The following is a 17,548-nucleotide window of genomic DNA, read 5'->3' as shown; positions in this document are numbered from 1 at the left end:
TGCAGTATTTGTTTTTTTATCAATGTAGAAATAGATCAATCAGAATGTAATAATTACTTTTACTTTTTACAAACAAAAAAGACATTCATTCGTTGTGGTGTTACTGTTAAAAATATTGTATTACTTCTTCTATCATATTATAATACACTAACCACTGACCACTGCCTAGGCAGGGGTTAGTGGTCAGACGATATAATGACATGACTGAACAGGGTGGAGCAGAGAAACGTTGCTTCAGGCATGCAAATCCTGTGCTGAAGGATAATATGTAACTTAATTACCTGTAAATACTAATTTCGTCTTCGACTAAAATCCACCGGCAGCAGAAGATTTATTAAACCCGCCGACTCGGGACGTTTGTTGGGACCTTGTTGGGACATATTGGTTTTTATTCCAATGGCGAGCTGGAAGAATCACGTGCGTGCCCAGCTGCAGCAGAGAGACCAAACTGAGAAAGTCCCGTTCGTTGGCGTCTTCACAAGCTGTGAGATTAAACCATTGTTTCTGTTTCAACCGTTTGAAATGATCGATGTCTTAGTCTGAGGACACGTGTCTGTTTTCTTTTAGTGGCTCGGTTGGAGGAACGTTTTGAAGTTCGCAAACAAATTGTGAATGATGTTCGCTCCAAGAGGTCAGAAAAGTGGAATTTCGCCGCACTAACTTTTGGCTTTGGATGACATGGATGCAAAAAAAAAAGAGATGTTTGTCATTGTTAATTTTAGCTTTTGGTTATTGCACCTTTTTTTCAGTTTGGAAACGGGTGGATTTGAAGTTGGGAAAAACACCAGACTCCTTCAACTCCAGCTGAGAGAGAGTGAACACCTCGAGGAAAAGGTGGGTGAACTGAGAAATCACAGACAAACACTATAACATCTTATTTCACCATCATTTCATCATCATTAGCAAAAGCAGTTTGCACAAATATTTGTCAAAAACCTCAGACGGGGGCTCTGATATTTAGAATAATATCAATTGGTGTGTGAACCGCAGGCAGTGACCTTTGAACCTCTGTCTATCCACCATTTAAATCAATTAAACCTTTTATCTTTGTGCGTCCCCAGCTGTCTCAGACCGTCTCCGACCTGACCGCTGTCCTGTCTCTGAAAGAGGCTGAGCTGCAGCATTGGCAGTCACGGTAATTTCCGGTTTTAATCACAGCCATCACAATGTTTTATCCCTGATTTCTTTATACAAAACTGAAAGGAAACAAAAACTGTGTGCGTCGCATTAGTAACATTTTGGCACTTGGGATATATATATAGTTTTACAACTTTAAAGTTATTTTATTTGTCCAACATATCTATACTTTCCAAATATATTATTAAGGGCATTAAGGAGTTTTTTTTATAACCTCAAGGTCTAAAAAATATATTATCAACACAAGGGGGACACTTATTAAATCAAATAAATGTGATTCATGCTCTCTCCTTTACATACAGAACTCATTGACTGTACTTCCTTGTTCTCTCCTTATTAGTAAACATTGAACAAGTAGGAGAAGTTTTGAATTTACCAGTATTTATTGAACCATCGAGCACAGTGAGATTTCTATTAAAATATGGCCAGTTTTAACGTGTGTAAAAAATGACAAACTTGCTGTTTCTTGCCCTTTTATTTGATAAAAAATGTGGCTTTATTTGATATTCGACTCCAATCTCAAACAGAAACACCTTAACGAAGGAGCACGAGCGAGCTTAAACCAGTTAGTGAAGCACCAACGCCATCGCAGAGGTGCTCGAAGGTACGCTAAACCACAGGGTCATTACCACCTGTCCGTTTCAGAGTGTCCCGCTACCGCCGAGAGGCTCTGGCTCTGGCTAAAGGGAGCAGCGCCCTGAAGGCAGCGCTTTCAGAGCTTGAGCACACCGTCGAGTGTCAATCCAAGGAGTTGGCAGGCCTGCAGGCGGCGCAGACAGGGCTGCACGCGGCGTTGGCGCAGGCTTGGAGAGAGAATGAAGACCTGCTGCGGCGATGGTTGCAGGAGAAAGGGGAGGTGGCCGACCGGTTAAATGAATACAACCAAACACAGGAAAGGTAACGGGACTCTCCTGGTGACTTTTTTTTTTTTTTTAGAAAGGCACAAACACAAGAATGCAGCCGCTTTTGAAGGAGAACATGGCCGCAGTTGTTGAGCTCTTAGGTTGTCGCTGATTACTGCTTCTCGCCAGATGGCAACGGTTGGCCAAACCGCTGAAGAAGCACTTCCATAAAGAGAGGAGAAGAGAGGATGTTCCCCTGGTGACGAGCTCTCGGAGTGGCAAAACGCAGACACCTTCATCAGTCATTCCGAGTAAGAATCAGCATTTATTTCCAAATGTTAATGATTTCATTCAAAACTCAGTGCTGCACCACACCGACCCTCCGAGGCACCAAGATCCCTCATCAACAGCATCCTTATGACCTTGTTAGTTAAGAGGGTGTAGCTGATGAGGTCAAGGAAATGTTACTGTGATCAACAAAGCGCTAACAGTGCCCACTTTGCTAGTGGAGAATCCTGCAGGAGGTGAGCTCAAATCCCCTCCGTGACTATTCAGGTCATAGTGTGCCCACGTCCAGTACCTTCAGGTTGTTGGGACGCGGCCATTTTTATGCATTTGTAATGCAGGCAACAAAAATGATGAACATGGGATTGCGCAATAACAAAGTTTGGATCCAACTGTCTTCTGAACATGACATAAAACATGTGATTAAACCTTTTTTATGCTTGTTTTGTCCTCAGGGTTTACTAATTCAAAGGATATTTTCCAGGGTCACTAAGACCACAACCACATCTGAGAGGCAGCTGAGGTCTAATATTCACTTTGGATCCTGGAGACGAAAGTTCTTGACCCAAAGGTTGCATCCAAGTGCATTTCCGATCACTCTATTCTTTATTTAAATGTGTTTGGAAAAAACAATTTTCATGTATTTGGTTCCAGAAAGATAACTTTGAAAGTAGAAGGGTTGGTTTCTCCTCTGTTCTTTAAATCTAAAGATGTATTTCATTTCTACATTTGCTGATTTGTAATGACTCTACCTTTCCCTAATGTCGATTACACTTTTTAATAATTAACAATTGAAAACCTATCCCATTTTATCTAAATATGTATTGTAAATCTAGTGTTGTAGAAATAAAATCACTTGTATGTAAAAAAAAACACCGATAAAATAAAGACATTTGTTGTAAATTACTAAACTGTAGAACCTCTAAAGGATTCCAGTCTATTTTATAACGTGTTATTTAACTGTTAGTTTTTGATTTCCTTCTACTGCTGGAATTCCATTTCCACCTTCTCCATCTCAGGTTGTTTGTGCATGCATCAGCCTGTTGCCATGGTCACCGGTGTGTTTGCATTAGTTGTTAGGGTGGACTGTGTGCATGCATCTGTGTGTGTGTGTGTGTGTGTATGTGTGTGCGTGCTCTATTGCCAGGAACTACTTTCAAACTCTATTAAAATGGTAAAAGGTGGAAAGCGATATTCTTCAATGAGCAATGATGGCAAATGGGTAAGAAATGATTCATTTTGACACATAATCAGACAAATTACAAACGACACCATTCATACCTGGCTGCGTAATGAGCTTTTCTTTCATTTCTTTTTTTTTCTCCCTCAGTTTGCTCATCCAGTTTCGCCAGAAAATGAGACCTGGAGTCGGGAGCTCTCTACAAGCACCGGGTTCATGCTGACTCAGGTTCAATCATCACTTCCTCCGGCTTTGGACACAGTGCGCTTTCCTAAATGGAATACTCAGCAGGTGGAGATGATATTTTTTGGCATTTACTGTTCTCGTTTATCTTTCTTTTTTTTTAAAGTGTTATTGCCATTGCCCTTCTGCATAGAAATAAAGCCGCCTGCACATTTGATCCCGTTCAGTTGTATCACCACGTCTTCAATCAACGCTTCCTCAACAGATACCCAGAGATCATCCGTTCTCCCACCACGACAACAAGCAGGCCTTAAGAGACCACATCTCTGTCTTCGCTCAGGTGAGTGCAAACGTGCCAACGCCTCGAACCCGTCCCCACGCTCGAAAAGCACCCGACGTATTCCACGTGTTGGTGCACTCCAGGGTGTCGGGCGCAGGAAGTTTCTCCATCATCGGTCAGACCCCCACCTGTTGTGCCACGACGGAGCCGACGGCGGCCCCGACGCCACTGGCAGGAGCGTCACCGTCCACCGGGCTGACTTCAGCGCGAAGCAGGCTGTCGACGTCCCAACCCGCAACCGGCGGTTCCCCCGCGACCACAAGCAGAGGTCTGCGGAGGCGGCTCCGTCGCACGGAGGGGGGACGTTCTTGTGGTTCGGGCGACTCGACTCCAAGCGCTCTGAGACGCTGCAAGTGCAAGCAGCAGCAGCAGCAGCAGCAGCAGCAGCAGCAGCAGCAGCAGCAGCAGCCGACTGTTCAGCGCCCCCCGAGCCGTTAAACAGTGATATATTCAGACACCTGTTGAGTGGGTGCAGCGTAGAAGGCGTTCACATGTGAACTCTGGAGGTCCAGCTGTCAAATAAAGCAGTGAATTAGTAGCTCGAGATAGCCTTTTCTCCTGTTCAGAGAGCCCTGGAGGGTTAGATTCTCTGATTCTTCTTCATGTAGCTGGCTATATTCCAATGCACTTGGCAATGCTATTTTGAGACATCCAGTTGTATTTGGCTTATTTAAAGGGCCTTGAAATGTAGATTTGTTGTATTGAATGACATTTTTAGTTATTTACACATCAAGATGGACACTCCAGTGATTTGGCTTCACAGTTTTCTTGCGTATGGAGATTTGGTTTAAAACAAAGCAGCAGAGGCCAAGATATCCTAAATTTTCTTCATTAGTGTGTCCAGCTTCAAAGAAATCTGATCCTACATTTCCCATAATACCCCTTATCTGTCTGATCAATGTTTCTGTGAAAAGTTTAATTTTTTCTTTTTTGTTTTTTTAACCATCATCATTCCTTGAAGTTCTACATCATACTTTCTACATTGGTTTTTTTTCTGTCTGAAGAGTCAAATGTTGAGTTTACCATCACTTGAGATCTTGAACTTGAGATTTGTACGTTTCTGATTAAAAAAACAACAATAATCACGTCAATTAATTTACGAATACATATTTCATCACAGTGCTATAATAGGTTTTGGGGTCTCTGGAGAAATAACGATAGTCATAAGAATGATAGGATAAAGAAATAAAACTATTACTAGACCTTCTAATGTCCATGTATTTGTTGACTTTGCTGGTAAACACTTAAATCGGCTGTTTGGGTTTACAGTGAAATCTCTCCAACTTACAACTTTGGACATTCAGGTGAAAACTTTGTGTCTCCTACATTGCATACACACAAAAAGTGAGACTGTTGGTAGTTCACCGCTCCACCAGCAGAGGGCAGCAGGTCTGCACCAGTTACCCGTCTGCCTGACGACCCACTGAGCTGCTCAATAACCAAGTTGCGCGAGAAATTCAATAACCAAAACCCCGATGTAATGTGCGTGCTGTGGAGAACGTGTGTGTGTGTGGGGGGGGGGGGATAATAAGAAAAATAATCCAGCTATTCTTATTCAATGCAGATCATAACGAAGACATTAATTTGGAGCATGTTAAATAAATTAAGCTTGATTGAAGTCAGAATGCATGGCCTTGTTTTACCCGTGGGGCTGAAAGGGATGGATGGATTCGTGCGCGCGCGCGCGTGCCTGCGTGCGTGTGGTTCTATAGCAGGGGAGAACGCGTGGGAGAATAACACGACTCAAAGGAAGGCACTTAAGTGAAGAGCATCCCACCTTCTCCGGTCGCTGATGTTTCCTCCGGAGTGCGTTCTGACCAGCTGCTTTCTTCATTTAAGTAGCCACCAGGGAAATGGGCTTTTCTCCACAAGCTTTGTTTCAGCTCGATTAATTAGATGATCCACACACTAATACAGCACCAACCTTGTAGGAGTGTGTTCCACTTTTTTTTTTTAAAAGGTGACATACATCTCAGGTTTATTATATAACAAGAGAGGGGAAGCCACTTTGAGATTATGTTGAATGTGCGAGCTGCAGGGCGAAGTTCTTTTAATTAATGACCATGTCTTTTTGGTTAAAACAGAAAGGGGGGGGGGGCAGGGGCAGGTGCAGGTGCACGCATGACAAAAAGGTTTGAACACCATCTTTGACCACATCACTGAAAAAGGGGCCTGTTGTGGATTCAACTTGATCCTCACCTCATTTGATCTAAAAGAAGAGTGTTTATTAACAAGGTTGTGTTTGACAGTGATTTCTGTCCGTCTTGACTGCTTGTCTACCACCTCTGAAGGGGGGGGGGGGGCGTTTTTTGAGGCCACACTGTGCTTTAGACTTGCTGCAACTGGAACAACTGCTCCTCCCAGAAGGCACCAGCACTTAGTAATCAGAAACCCTCATTAGCTCCTTCACTGCAGGCTTTTAATACTCCACCTGGGGAGGGGAGAGCCTGCTGAAATTGCGTGTCAATCATTAGTCGGTGTATGCGGTTAGGTGTGATGTGTGTGTGTGTGTGTGTGTCGTGCAGATGTAGATGTAAATACAGCTGCTTGGTGGAATATGAAAACCTGGTCCCAAGGACAAAAGACACATCTCAGCAAACAAGCATTCAACCACCAAAGCCTTGCACCTCATGAATATTAAATCAGACACTTTGAATCCTACCTCTTTGGTGTTGGGGGGGGGAGGGGGGGGGCCTCGTCTGGATTCTTACCATTCACTGTGATTTATTCGCAGGTGCATGTATCCCTTTGATGTGTTCGAGTTGAGAGGTTTTGCACCTGTTAGGGGGGGGGGGGAATAAAATGCTTTGAAAACAAGAGGTGGATTTGCCCGACAGTCAAAATGACAGCAACAAAAGTGTCTCTGTGTATTTTTGTTTTCATACAAAGGACATACTGTGTTACTGTGTTGTGCGCACCGCAAAATCACTTTTGTCGAAGTCTATCTTTTTGTCGTTTTTTCCTCATTTCAGTCTCGGCTTCTGTTGGAACGCTACGACGTTGCGGGTTCTGCATTATGTTCGATTTACCTATTCACTCAAGATCGGACTGGAAAAGAGAGTTGCCATGGAGATGTTTTCTGTTAAATCGCAAATCTCAAAAGATTTTCTTCGTGTTTATTCTTTTGCCAATTAGAATTAATGCCTAGCTTCCCCCAAAGTCTTCACATATTTTCTCTCTCTTCTCATATTCTTTTTAACAGGGTGTCAAGGCTCACAGCGGGCATCTTCCTTTTTTCCTTGAATCCCATCTAGTCCAACATCCCGTGCAAATACCTTTTTAAAGTCCAACAGAGCTACAGAAGTAAATCCCTTACCTAAACGTGAGGCTCCTTCCAATCCGCTGTCACTCATTCCACTCGCCGTACTTCTTAATTCCCTGGCACTCTCTTTTTTTTTGTGTGTGTGTGTTTTTTTCCTCCAGGCAGACAGTTTGGGTGAGAGTCCCCCCCCCCAGTGGCCCAGTGGCCCTTGTTCCATGTAATGGTCGGGGGCCCCTCCACAGTGTGTGAGGGCGGTGATAAAAGGGGGTCGGCTATCTTAATTTCCACAGAGGACAAGATAACATCGCGAGGACGTTCCCATCACTCGAGGAGTTTGTTCGGTGGAGATAAGAGCGCCCCCCCCCCCCCCCCAGCTAAGCTTAAGATGTCTCCACACAGTGCACGTGGCTCCAAACGGACTACTTGCAGCCGCGAGGTCCGACGCCCACCGACCTCGTGGCGGGAACGCCGCCTTGGGAAAGGCCAGGCCCCTCCGTGCAATGCGTCGCACCTCCGATTTTTCCACAACCTTCCGTTTGCATGCTAATTTGTGTGTAGGTGGGGAGGTATGATTACATCAAGCTGGTCGTAAACGAAGATGTAAAGGACGGCAGTCTGCTTAAGTACCCCATCCGCGAGGGAGCGAGAATGCAGTGTGTACAAGGATGGAGGAAATAACGTGCACGTATTATGTTCAAGTTGCATTCAAGTCGGCGTCAGTTGTCCGCCCGAAGCGGATGGAGCTGCAATTCAACAGCAGGATTGTGCTAAACAAGAGGGAAGAAGATTGATTTGCTTTCATTTAAGTCCTTGACTGCGAAATTTGAAATTCGCAAAGTGCTTTTTTTCGAGCGGAGCCAGCTCTTTGGATTCCTCGCCTTGGCTCGCGTTCGAATATCGAGAGTAATTGGCGACAATGCAAAGGCAACCTTCAGGTGACATGAATGGACACTTCTGTCCTCTGCTGTGAAACGCACATCTCGGCTCAAACAGCGGCGCTCACTTTGACTTGACGCGCCTGTGTTAATGTTGCCCAGCATTTCATCACTAGTTACGAAGCTCCACCTCTTGGGTTTCATCCACTCGGCCGCTCCTTCGTAACCTTTAATTCGCAGCCTTAAGGCCGGACTGTAAGTCACGGCCTTGAAAGCAGTTTGTGAACAAAACAGAATGCATCTCCTCCAGTAAGAAGATCATCTCAATTGTGACTAACTTCATTTGCTGAAATCGACTCAATCGCGGTCCAAATGATTCTTGTTCTCCAGTCAAAGTGGTAAATCTGTTCTATTTGCATGAAGGAAATGTGCGTGTGTCGTGCGCAGGCTGCCCTGGAATGTGTCCGAGTCAGTATGTCGTCGCGCGGCTTTGTTTAAATCGTGTTATGAAATCTCCATCTTGTGTGCACTTTGTGTGCACTTTGTGGAGGCCTCGCTGTTCCTGCAGTACAATGGCACAGTCTTATCAATCCGTAACATCATTATCGAATGTAAATTACACCCCAGTGGGCTCATTACAATGTCCGATTTCGTTGTGGGTGTCATAAATTGTTTAATTCTCAATTTAACACAAGCGGCTGGGGTGTTTATCTGAAATCATAAGAGATGAGACGGCTTATTTCAAAGAGAAACAGATTATTTGATACGTTTCAAACTGCATTGATGAATTATATTCAAAGTTGATTTTTATACCAAAGCAAAAGACCTCCGATTTATAGCACGCATTCAGTGATAAGTAAAAGGAAACGCTACGCAATAAGGGGATTTACGCACCAGAGACCGATTCAAGGTTGCAGTGAAACACTCCTTCAAATGAAGTAGAGACTGGAGCAGCATGAGAATAACCCGTCTTTAAAGATTAACATAACCCTTGGAGGTGTTATTGTATCGCAGTACCCGAGTCGAGACTTCAGCAGGTGCAGAACAGCTCTCCCTCTCTGTGAGTTACTGCATTAAGTCCCGCAAATTTAGCAGCACAATCATGAGCCTCCCCGCTCACTCTCAGGAGAAGAAGAATCGCTTTGCATTTTAAAAAGGTCAAACACTCAGATCTCTGCCAGGAGGAATTGAGGGAAGAAATAATGTCTCTCCGGAGAAATATGCATTCGCACACTACTGATCCTCTCACACACACCCGCTGTACAGTGGAGAGATTAGAGGTGTGTGTGCGTCTGTGTGTTTGTTGACTGTCATCCTCTAACAGCTGGTTTATAAACAAAGGCAAAACTATCATGTTGGGCACATTTAGATTCATTTCCAGCACTGTGCTGATTTATTAAAACCAGGTTCTTAAGCGACTGGAGTATAATTTGTTATTTGAAATATGCAGAGACACAGCACTATAAAATGATTAACTTTGTGAACATGACCAGGGATAATCTTACAAATAGCTAACATTCTTTTGGATTTCAAGCTGTAACGATGAACTTTTACGAAATTACCTCGACATGGGAAACCGTGCGGGCTTTACATCGCGCATGATACATGAATGAATAATATATGGCATCATTGACTGGGCATTCATCATTAGACTTTAATGAATAAGTACTGGTTTATTTAAAAGGAAAAGGGAGGCGATCGTCTGAATCAGATTTTGACATACAACCTCACAGCATTCATCTACGGTGTCTCCTCCTCCTCGTCCTCCTCCTCGTCCTCCTGCTTCTCCTCCTGTCGTCCATCCCCTGAGGTGCCATTGAAAACATATGCTTCAGTTTGGTGTCCCCTGTTGGCGGGTGTTTGTCTTTGGAGTGTTTGGGTTCATGCCCAGCAGTTACATTGTGCTGGAGACAAAACGACCACAGGGAAAGATGCACTCAGGACAGGGCCAAGAGACCCCCCCCGACACCCCCCCCCCCACCCCCCCCTTTGTGGACCACACGTACAGTGCATAAGCAGAATAATAAAAGGTAGGCCTTAATGATTTATCCGTTGCTAACGCTGATTGTTTTTGGACTTTGTGGGAAAGTCCATTTAAAGGCAACTATTTGCTGGACGTGTTGGAGAAGAATGGAGGGAATAAAGTGAGCTTTGAAACCCCCCCAAACCCCCCCCCCCGCCCCCCAGTCTGCGTCGTGTTACACATGCGCCACAATGCAAAGTGAATGAATGAACGCTGCCCAATTATTTCCCTGCTCAGGATGAGAAAAGAAAAAAGGAGGGAGAATATGGATTGCATTTTTCAAGCGTGACATCAAGGCACAGCTGCAGTCGCTGCAATCTGCACCTGTGGCAGAAGAGAAGGAGGAGTGAACCGAGTCAACATGGAGTCCAGCTCCACGTCGCTCCGTGTTAATATCTGCCAGGGCCGTAGGCAGGAACACAGCAAAGCCCCCCCGCCGAAGACATTCATCAGAGGAACGATGGAATAATGTCGGAAAGTTTATCATCTAAACTGAAATGTAAATACACTGAGTATGGAGGAAGTGGTTTACATGTCTCGTTGCTGTTTGTTCTCTGACCAGGAAAAAAAAACACACAAATGTGGCTGTCAGGGGAAGGTTTGCTGGACTAAACGTCTTTAGGATTAAACATATATATAACGATGGCTATATCATCCCCCAAAACACGGTTTTACCGAATGACGTGTCATGGTTGGCGCGGCGACGACATTTATTTAATCAATCCAAGCATTTTTTATAAATCAAACCATTTACCACTAGATGGCTGACTGAGAAGCATGATGTATTGCGACAGTAAATACGAAGCCGTAATCTACGCACACAAACGCATTAATGGGGAAGTTTAATCATTTGGCAAACAAAACTTTTTAGCCTTGTCTTCATCATATATATTTCTCCAATGCGCTTTATCGGAGGGTTGCTGCACGTTTTGTGGTGGTGGCAATTAACGAACTAACCCTTCTAAAAAAAAAAATCAATATCACAGGAAATAGTACCCAAAAGTGACAATAAATAAATACATATATGAAAATACATGACCTCCGTAGCTGCGGCTCTGCATGCGATTGGCCGTTCAGACTTCATAATACCCCCAATTAGCCAAAGAAGAGACCCCCCCCCCACCGGTATCGTATCATAAACACAGATCGTGTCCCATCTCCATCAAATGCAAGTCCCTCCCGCGTATGTGTGCGCGCGCGCGCACGTGTCCGCGTGTGTGAGAGAGAGGGAGAAGCGGGCAAAGGCTCCGCCTCACTCAAACAGCGCGCGCGAGAGAGAGAGAGAGAGAGAGAGGGAGAGAGAGAGAGAGAGGGAGAGAGAGAGAGAGAGAGAGAGAGAGAGAGGCAAACCGAAACACACCTCTCCGATCTGGCAGGAGGAAAAGAAGCGGAGTGTTTGTGAAGAAGTAAACACAGAGGATAAGCACTTCGCCTCTCCCCCCACCCCTGAGGAAAACACCCTCACCCCCTCCCCCCCCCCCACACCCCGAGATCCTCCCGCTGCGTTCAGGATTAAGTTTTTTTTTTTTTTTTTTTTTCTAAAGGTGGATCATTATCTAAACACAGCGACCCGAACGAGCGGAGCGTGCGGCGCGTGGCCGGCGATGCGGTTCCCGGAGCCGCCCCCCCCCTCCCCCCCACCGCCCCGAAGCCGACGACTGAACTCTCAGTGAAACATCCATACGAGGTAGGAATTCGAGACAAACACCCCTCTACTCTCCCCCCCCCCCTCCCCCCTCTACCCCAAAAACACATTTGGGCGCGTGCTCCACCGGGGGTTGTAGTTGGGAAGCTGCGCTCGCGGATCGCTTCCCCCATGTGTCCCTGCGCCATCGGCGGGGAGGAGACTCACTTCACACTGATGTGGGAATGGGTTCGATCCAGGTCCCAAAGGGCTGTGCAGCTGCAGCGCGATGGGGGGGGGGGGCGGTCCATATGTCATATGGATCTTGTTTATCTTCTTTTTTTTAACCATGCATGGGCGGCTTTTTAAAAAAAAAAAATACACAGAAAAAGAGTTTGATCAAAAGTTTGGTACAGATGTTTTTCTCAGCTAGTGTGTGTGTGTGTGTGTAGGGGGGGGCACAATCTAATAAATCTAGTTTGAACTTCACTTATCATCTATGGTCTGCTAATGAATGAAGGCTTAATTAGTGACCCATAATCCATCCATGAGCACATGCCCATTTAGGATAATCCTTCCATATGAAGAATGGCCAGTGGTTCCTCCACTTTTTCCTTTTCTTTTTTGTTTTTACTGCATTTGGAGGCTCCAGTGGAACAGCGATTCTCCTGGAGGAGGAGGAGGAGGAGGAGGAGGAGGGCGGCTCCATTGTCTGGCCGGTGAAGGGATGGGGCCTGAGGGGGTCTGTATGCAGATGTGCTGCTGGCAACGGACATCTGCTCCCCCCCCCCCCCCCCCCTCCCAAGCGGGTATTGTCACAACAGGCAGGAGAACTTAAAGAGTGCAGGCAGCCCGCAGAGAAAAGGCCTTTTGTTGCTGATACGCCGAGGCCGCGGCCCACACCCTCCCCGCAGTCCCAATGTTTGCGTTTTTCTTAAGTGTCTCACCCCTCAAAATGAATTAGCTGCTGGTGACGCAACACACTCAGTTTAGATAAGAAAGCCACACCTGCAACACCACCCTCCCTGTTTGCCTCTCCCTATCCCTTCCGCTGCCTTCAGCTCCGCCGGGGCGGTGTGTGTGTGTTTGTGTATGTGTGTGTGTGTGAGTGTGTTGCTCCTCCTATCAGGCCTCTGTTGAACTTGCTCTCACGTCTTTGTGGCCTCTCTCTGTGTGTGTGTGTGTGTTTGTGGGGGGGGGGTTGAACTTACTCTCTCGTCTTTGTGTACTCTCTCTGTGTGTGTGTGTGTGTTGCTCCTCCTATCAGGCCTCTGTGATTTATCGCCGAGGAGGAGGAAAAAAAACGAACGCTTTAATATTCATGATATTATGCATAGGGCTTGTGCTTGATGGTGGCTATCAGCGTTGACGTGCGTGTGTGTGTGTGTTTGTGTCTCGTTTGCCTCAGTTGATACCCCCCCCTCCCCCGGTGACTGACTGGTGGAGTCGGTGCCCTGTGATCACTAACATGATTTGTGCTTGCACAGAGCACATGTCGTACACCCCCCACGTTCGCGTGTGTCTGGCTGCGTGTGCCGTGTTTTACACGCAGCGGTAGAGAGAGGACGTCGAGGAGGGGGGGGGGGGGGGGGGGCACGTGCACACAATGCAGGAGGAGAGGACGGGTTTTTTCAAAGCGCGAGGCGCCGTCTCTCACCCCTGGCTCGCCGCTGGTTTATATCTGACGTGTGTGGTTTTGTTGACGCGCTGACGTTTTTGCAAAGATGGAAGAGCTAAATCTACATTGTGCATTGACCGCTCGGTTTCCTTGAAGTCACAACTGACCCAAGTTTAATTGGTTCATCGTATTCTCACAGCCTCGTACTCCATTTAACAATGTCATTTGGACGGCTGCTGAAATAGCTCCCATGAACCCTTGTGAGAATCCCCGGCCGGGCCACTAAAGGCTCGTAAAAGTCCCCACAGGAGCCGCTTCGAGAGGTTTCCGCTGTCATGTGACCGCGCTGTGCTTTGTGCAGAGGAGAGGAGCTAATGGCCGTGAAATGACACCCTGCCGTCTGCAAAGGGCCCGCAAATGTACAGCCACCGAGCCACGTGGCGAGGAGGATTCGGGATTTGTACCTTTTTTTTTTTTTTTGACATGTTTTTTTGGTTGGTTTTCTTTATTTTAAGTTTTGCTGCAGATATTATAGCCAATGGCTGTTATACACAAATGTAGTCTCAAGACACAAAGGGCCTGAATGCGGGACATTTTTCATGTCTCGCTTGGACCCTCAAACCTAGCTGGAGCTTTAATGTTGAAAACGAAGACGGTTCTGTGGAGGAGTGCACTTTGTAAATTGAGAACCGTGCGCTTCAGAGGCCTTTTAAGATGAGGTAACATCTGCACTTCAGTTATTCTTTGAGCAATTACAGCGGCTGGCGGGTAATAGTTTTGTCTCATAGAACATTTTAAAATCGAGTGTATCGAGTGTGTTTGGTGCACTCGTGCTTGTCATAACCTGCTCTGGGCGAGGTGTCACTGAAAGGTAGTTTTTTTTTTTTTTTTTTGGAGAGCGGTGTGTGATTCTCCTCACAGATAAGGCTTTGATACATATCCAGGATGAAGAAAATAAAAAAAAACCCTCTCTTACCTGCTCAATCGTGTTTTTTTTCATGCATGCGCAGCATCCTGGTACGGCCCCATGAGGCAGAAACTTTGTACACGCAATGTGATGTTTTTAATAGTCACTCCCACTTTGTGGTCCACTTCCATATTTGAAAGCAGTTTGCTTTTTCTATTAAAAGATCCAAATATAAAACTGCAGAAATATCACCTAGTTTTAAGTATTAAATTGAATAAAGTATTAAGTTGAATTGAATTGCATTATAGTTTGTATGGTGTGTGTGTGTGTGTGTGTGTGTGTGATCGCTGCTGCGTCCTTTCCCTGCACATCCCGTCACCGAGTGCTCACATGAAAGCATTCAATTATTGGGGATCTTGTAAATATAGTGTTGCAGCATGTGTAGAAAATTAAGAGTTGGCTTTGATCTTAATTCTTTCAGATCTTTTATCTTTGATGATATTCCTCGTTGGGTTATGAAATTCTAATTGACGTGTTAAAGGACGTGTTTTTGTTCATAATTGATCTAGTAGGTTTTGATTCGTCAATCAGTCCGTGGTGTAATAAGGGGGTAATATGGTGAAAAATTTTGAAATCCCCCAGGCCCAGGTTGTGGTTCCAGTAATTAAAAACTCCAATGGAAAATACATAAAACAGAGTACCTCATCACACGCTTGAAAGTGTGAAACCAGTGACAAACTTCAGTAAAAGTTTTGTTGTTGTTGTTGTTGTTGCATGTGAGTATGTGTTGACATGTCGCTGTAGGAAAAGCACAGGTATAAATAATACAAATTGGCTCGCTGTCCCGAGCGGCTTACCGAGTAAGCGCTGGACTAGAGCGCAGACATCTTCGATGTTAACAGTGACGGCCGCGCTGCGAGGTCGGCGCTGGGGGGAGGTCGGCACTGGGGGGGAGGCCTCCGGTAGATTGAGCCCACTTACAGCCTGCTGCGGACGCATCAATGAGCATCTCTCTAAGTGATCGCCTCGTTCACGCTAGTCGAAGATGTGAACCGTTCCCCCGCGTTTATGACCACGGGAGTTTCGCCCCCTTCACCGCCCCCCCACCCGGTCTGCACCGGGTACTCCCAAGTCCTAAAGGCCTCCCAGAGAGGGATGGCGCGAGGATGGATGAAGGTGCACAGTCTGCAGATCTAAGCATGAAGCATGTCTGTGTGTGTGTTTGCCAGCGAGAGAGGGAAAAAAAATAGTTGACGTTCTCCCCCCTCACCTCCCCCCCCCTCCTCTCTTGGCCCCAGCCAGAGCTTTAGACACCTGCCATTAACTTTCATGCGCAAACCACAGAGGATTAGGAACGAACAGTGGCACCGTCTTCCAGCTCCTCGTGTGTGTGTGTGTGTGTGTGTGTTGACTGTGCGCTCGCGTTTGTGTCTCTGTGTCACTTTTGCAGGAACTAACGGAGACAAAGCACCATCTGCACGCAGCGGGGCGTCCTGACTGCCCGGTCCCCTCGCTGGGCCACAGAAAAGAGAGAGGTTTTTTTTTCTTTTTCCGGCGAGCGTCGTTATGAAACCAACTCCCCCCGCCGCTACGCCGGATGCTAATGCTGACGGCTAATAATGTCCTGCAGGACGGCTGGTAATGTCCTGCAGGACGGCTGGGCCTTGCTGCAGCCAGGGGAGGAGAGGCAGGGAGTGAAGGAGAGAGAGAGAGAGAGAGGGAGAGGGAGAGGGAGAGAGAGAGAGAGAGAAAGAGAGAGGCCAGATAGAAAAAGGAAGTTCGGTGAAGAGGATTACACAGTCACGCGTGTATATGTATAGATATACACACACACACACACACACACACACACACACACCGAATGAAAGTACAGGCATATTTATAATGTGTTTTAGTTCCTCTTTCTCTTTTTGGTTGCTTCCTTCTTACTCGCTCACTCCTGCCCTTAGCGTCTCAGGAGGGAGGTGAGCATGAGGAGGAGGAGGAGGAGGAGGAGGAGGAGGAGGAGGAGGAGGAGGAGGAGGAAGGGGCCCATTGTGTCTCAGCAGAGCCCCTGTTCCAGTCCAGCTGACAGAGACTTGTGTGTCAGGAGGATCCATCCTGCTGATGTTGGGAAAGCTTTAAACTGAAAGAGATGTCTGAAATGCTGAAGTGGGGCCCGGCCCGGCAGAGAGAGAGAGAGAGAGAGAGAGAGAAAGAGAGAGAGAGAGATGCCTCTTGTTTGTTCGCCTTTTCTGCTGAGCACCACTTCACAGGGGAAAAACTTTTGCTGCCCAAATGTGCTGACGGGGTGAAGGGGAGAGAATATGCATCACGTTGAGTCCGCTCTCCTTTCCTTCTCCGCCCTCTGAGCCGTTGTCGTCGTCTTCTTCTTTTCTTTTTTTTTCACCGAGAGAACCTGTCGTGTTGTGTTTGATTGGCCGTGACATTTGAAAAGGTCCTTGAGTAGAAAAAAAAAAAGAAAGTTGTTTATGACAACTGGAGAACTCTCCTTGCAGCGGAGTCAAAATGGCATTTTGAAAGGAGCACAGCTCCTGCATATTTAAATGCTAATGGCTGTGTGGATGTGCGGGCTAATAGGATGTTTCAGTGCTGCAGTGTGAACACTTTCAGTATGCAGGCCCACTGTCCAGCTCATTCCATTAACTGATTATGTGGAATCTGAAGGTATTAAAAAACAATAAAAGATCCCCCTTTTTATGGTCTTAACACAGAGGCTAAAAAAAAGAGAAAGATTTATACCCAGAAAACAGACCTTAGGGAAATCTGTTTTTTTGTTTTGGCATCTGTGGTGAATTAACTCCATGCTTATGACGGAGATGAAGTTTAACAGCTTGTTTTACACGCTTGCCGGTGCCGTGTGGCCCCCGGGGCCCTGGCTGGGAATCCCTGCAGGGGGTCCGTGGTTCGTTAGGAGCAGCTACAAGGGCCACGGATCTTTGACTTCGGGCTTATAGCCCTGCTTTTAATCAGCGGGGGGGGGGGGTACACACTTACACACAGTGTGACCTGGTTTTTCTGCCCAGGTCGACGTCACTTTGTTACATATCTTTGCAACGGGAGCTGTTGTTCGCCGCTCTGACCGTGTTTTCAGAATGTCAAAACAGAGTGAAATGAAGGTGGGGTAACCTGCTGAAAGATTCTGTTTACTGTCACCCAGGCGTGCACGGAGGGACAATGAAGGCAGACGCGCTTGGTCACACCTTAATTGGCGGGGCAACAAACCCCGCCGGGGGCCGGAGAGGTGGGGAGCTGCAGCGCTGAGAAGGCGG

General features: G+C 46.4%; 3 protein-coding genes across 3 annotated transcripts in view; all 3 read left to right on the top strand.

Annotated features, from left to right (window-relative positions):
* Positions 1 to 160: 160 nt before the first annotated feature.
* si:ch1073-143l10.2 (uncharacterized protein LOC565165 homolog) lies at positions 161 to 3,137 on the top strand. Its single transcript, XM_037466072.2, has 7 exons — positions 161 to 484; positions 568 to 631; positions 750 to 834; positions 1,062 to 1,135; positions 1,783 to 2,034; positions 2,169 to 2,290; positions 2,720 to 3,137. The coding sequence occupies exons 1-7, from the start codon at positions 397 to 399 to the stop codon at positions 2,755 to 2,757; spliced, it is 723 nt and encodes a 240-aa protein (XP_037321969.2). The 5' UTR covers positions 161 to 396; the 3' UTR covers positions 2,758 to 3,137.
* Positions 3,138 to 3,377: 240 nt separating this feature from the next.
* Positions 3,378 to 5,033, top strand: tex36 (testis expressed 36). Its single transcript, XM_037466013.2, has 4 exons — positions 3,378 to 3,486; positions 3,595 to 3,735; positions 3,893 to 3,967; positions 4,051 to 5,033. The coding sequence occupies exons 1-4, from the start codon at positions 3,436 to 3,438 to the stop codon at positions 4,462 to 4,464; spliced, it is 681 nt and encodes a 226-aa protein (XP_037321910.2). The 5' UTR covers positions 3,378 to 3,435; the 3' UTR covers positions 4,465 to 5,033.
* Positions 5,034 to 11,661: 6,628 nt separating this feature from the next.
* The window catches only part of LOC119214191 (histone-lysine N-methyltransferase 2D), a 40,780-nt gene continuing 34,893 nt past the window's right edge, over positions 11,662 to 17,548 (top strand). The window contains exon 1 of the transcript XR_009957235.1: positions 11,662 to 11,814. The gene's annotated coding sequence lies outside the window, so the exon portion shown is untranslated. The remainder of the gene's footprint in view (positions 11,815 to 17,548) is intronic.

Source organism: Pungitius pungitius, chromosome 13 (genome assembly GCF_949316345.1).
Source record: "Pungitius pungitius chromosome 13, fPunPun2.1, whole genome shotgun sequence".
Lineage (NCBI taxonomy): Eukaryota > Metazoa > Chordata > Actinopteri > Perciformes > Gasterosteidae > Pungitius > Pungitius pungitius.
The sequence above is the reverse complement of the archived record's forward strand: the minus strand, read 5'-3'. Positions and strand labels throughout refer to the sequence as shown.

What these genes read in the sequence shown, in the direction of transcription:
- tex36 (XM_037466013.2), top strand. Translation starts at nt 3,436, where the DNA reads ATGGTAAAAGGTGGAAAGCGATATTCTTCAATGAGCAATGATGGCAAA. An exon ending in CTAAATGGAATACTCAGCAG is followed by an intron (nt 3,736 to 3,892) that starts GTGGAGATGATA and finishes CTTCCTCAACAG; the next exon opens with ATACCCAGAGATCATCCGTT. An exon ending in ACATCTCTGTCTTCGCTCAG is followed by an intron (nt 3,968 to 4,050) that starts GTGAGTGCAAAC and finishes GGTGCACTCCAG; the next exon opens with GGTGTCGGGCGCAGGAAGTT.
- si:ch1073-143l10.2 (XM_037466072.2), top strand. Translation starts at nt 397, where the DNA reads ATGGCGAGCTGGAAGAATCACGTGCGTGCCCAGCTGCAGCAGAGAGAC. An exon ending in AATGATGTTCGCTCCAAGAG is followed by an intron (nt 632 to 749) that starts GTCAGAAAAGTG and finishes CCTTTTTTTCAG; the next exon opens with TTTGGAAACGGGTGGATTTG. An exon ending in TACAACCAAACACAGGAAAG is followed by an intron (nt 2,035 to 2,168) that starts GTAACGGGACTC and finishes GCTTCTCGCCAG; the next exon opens with ATGGCAACGGTTGGCCAAAC.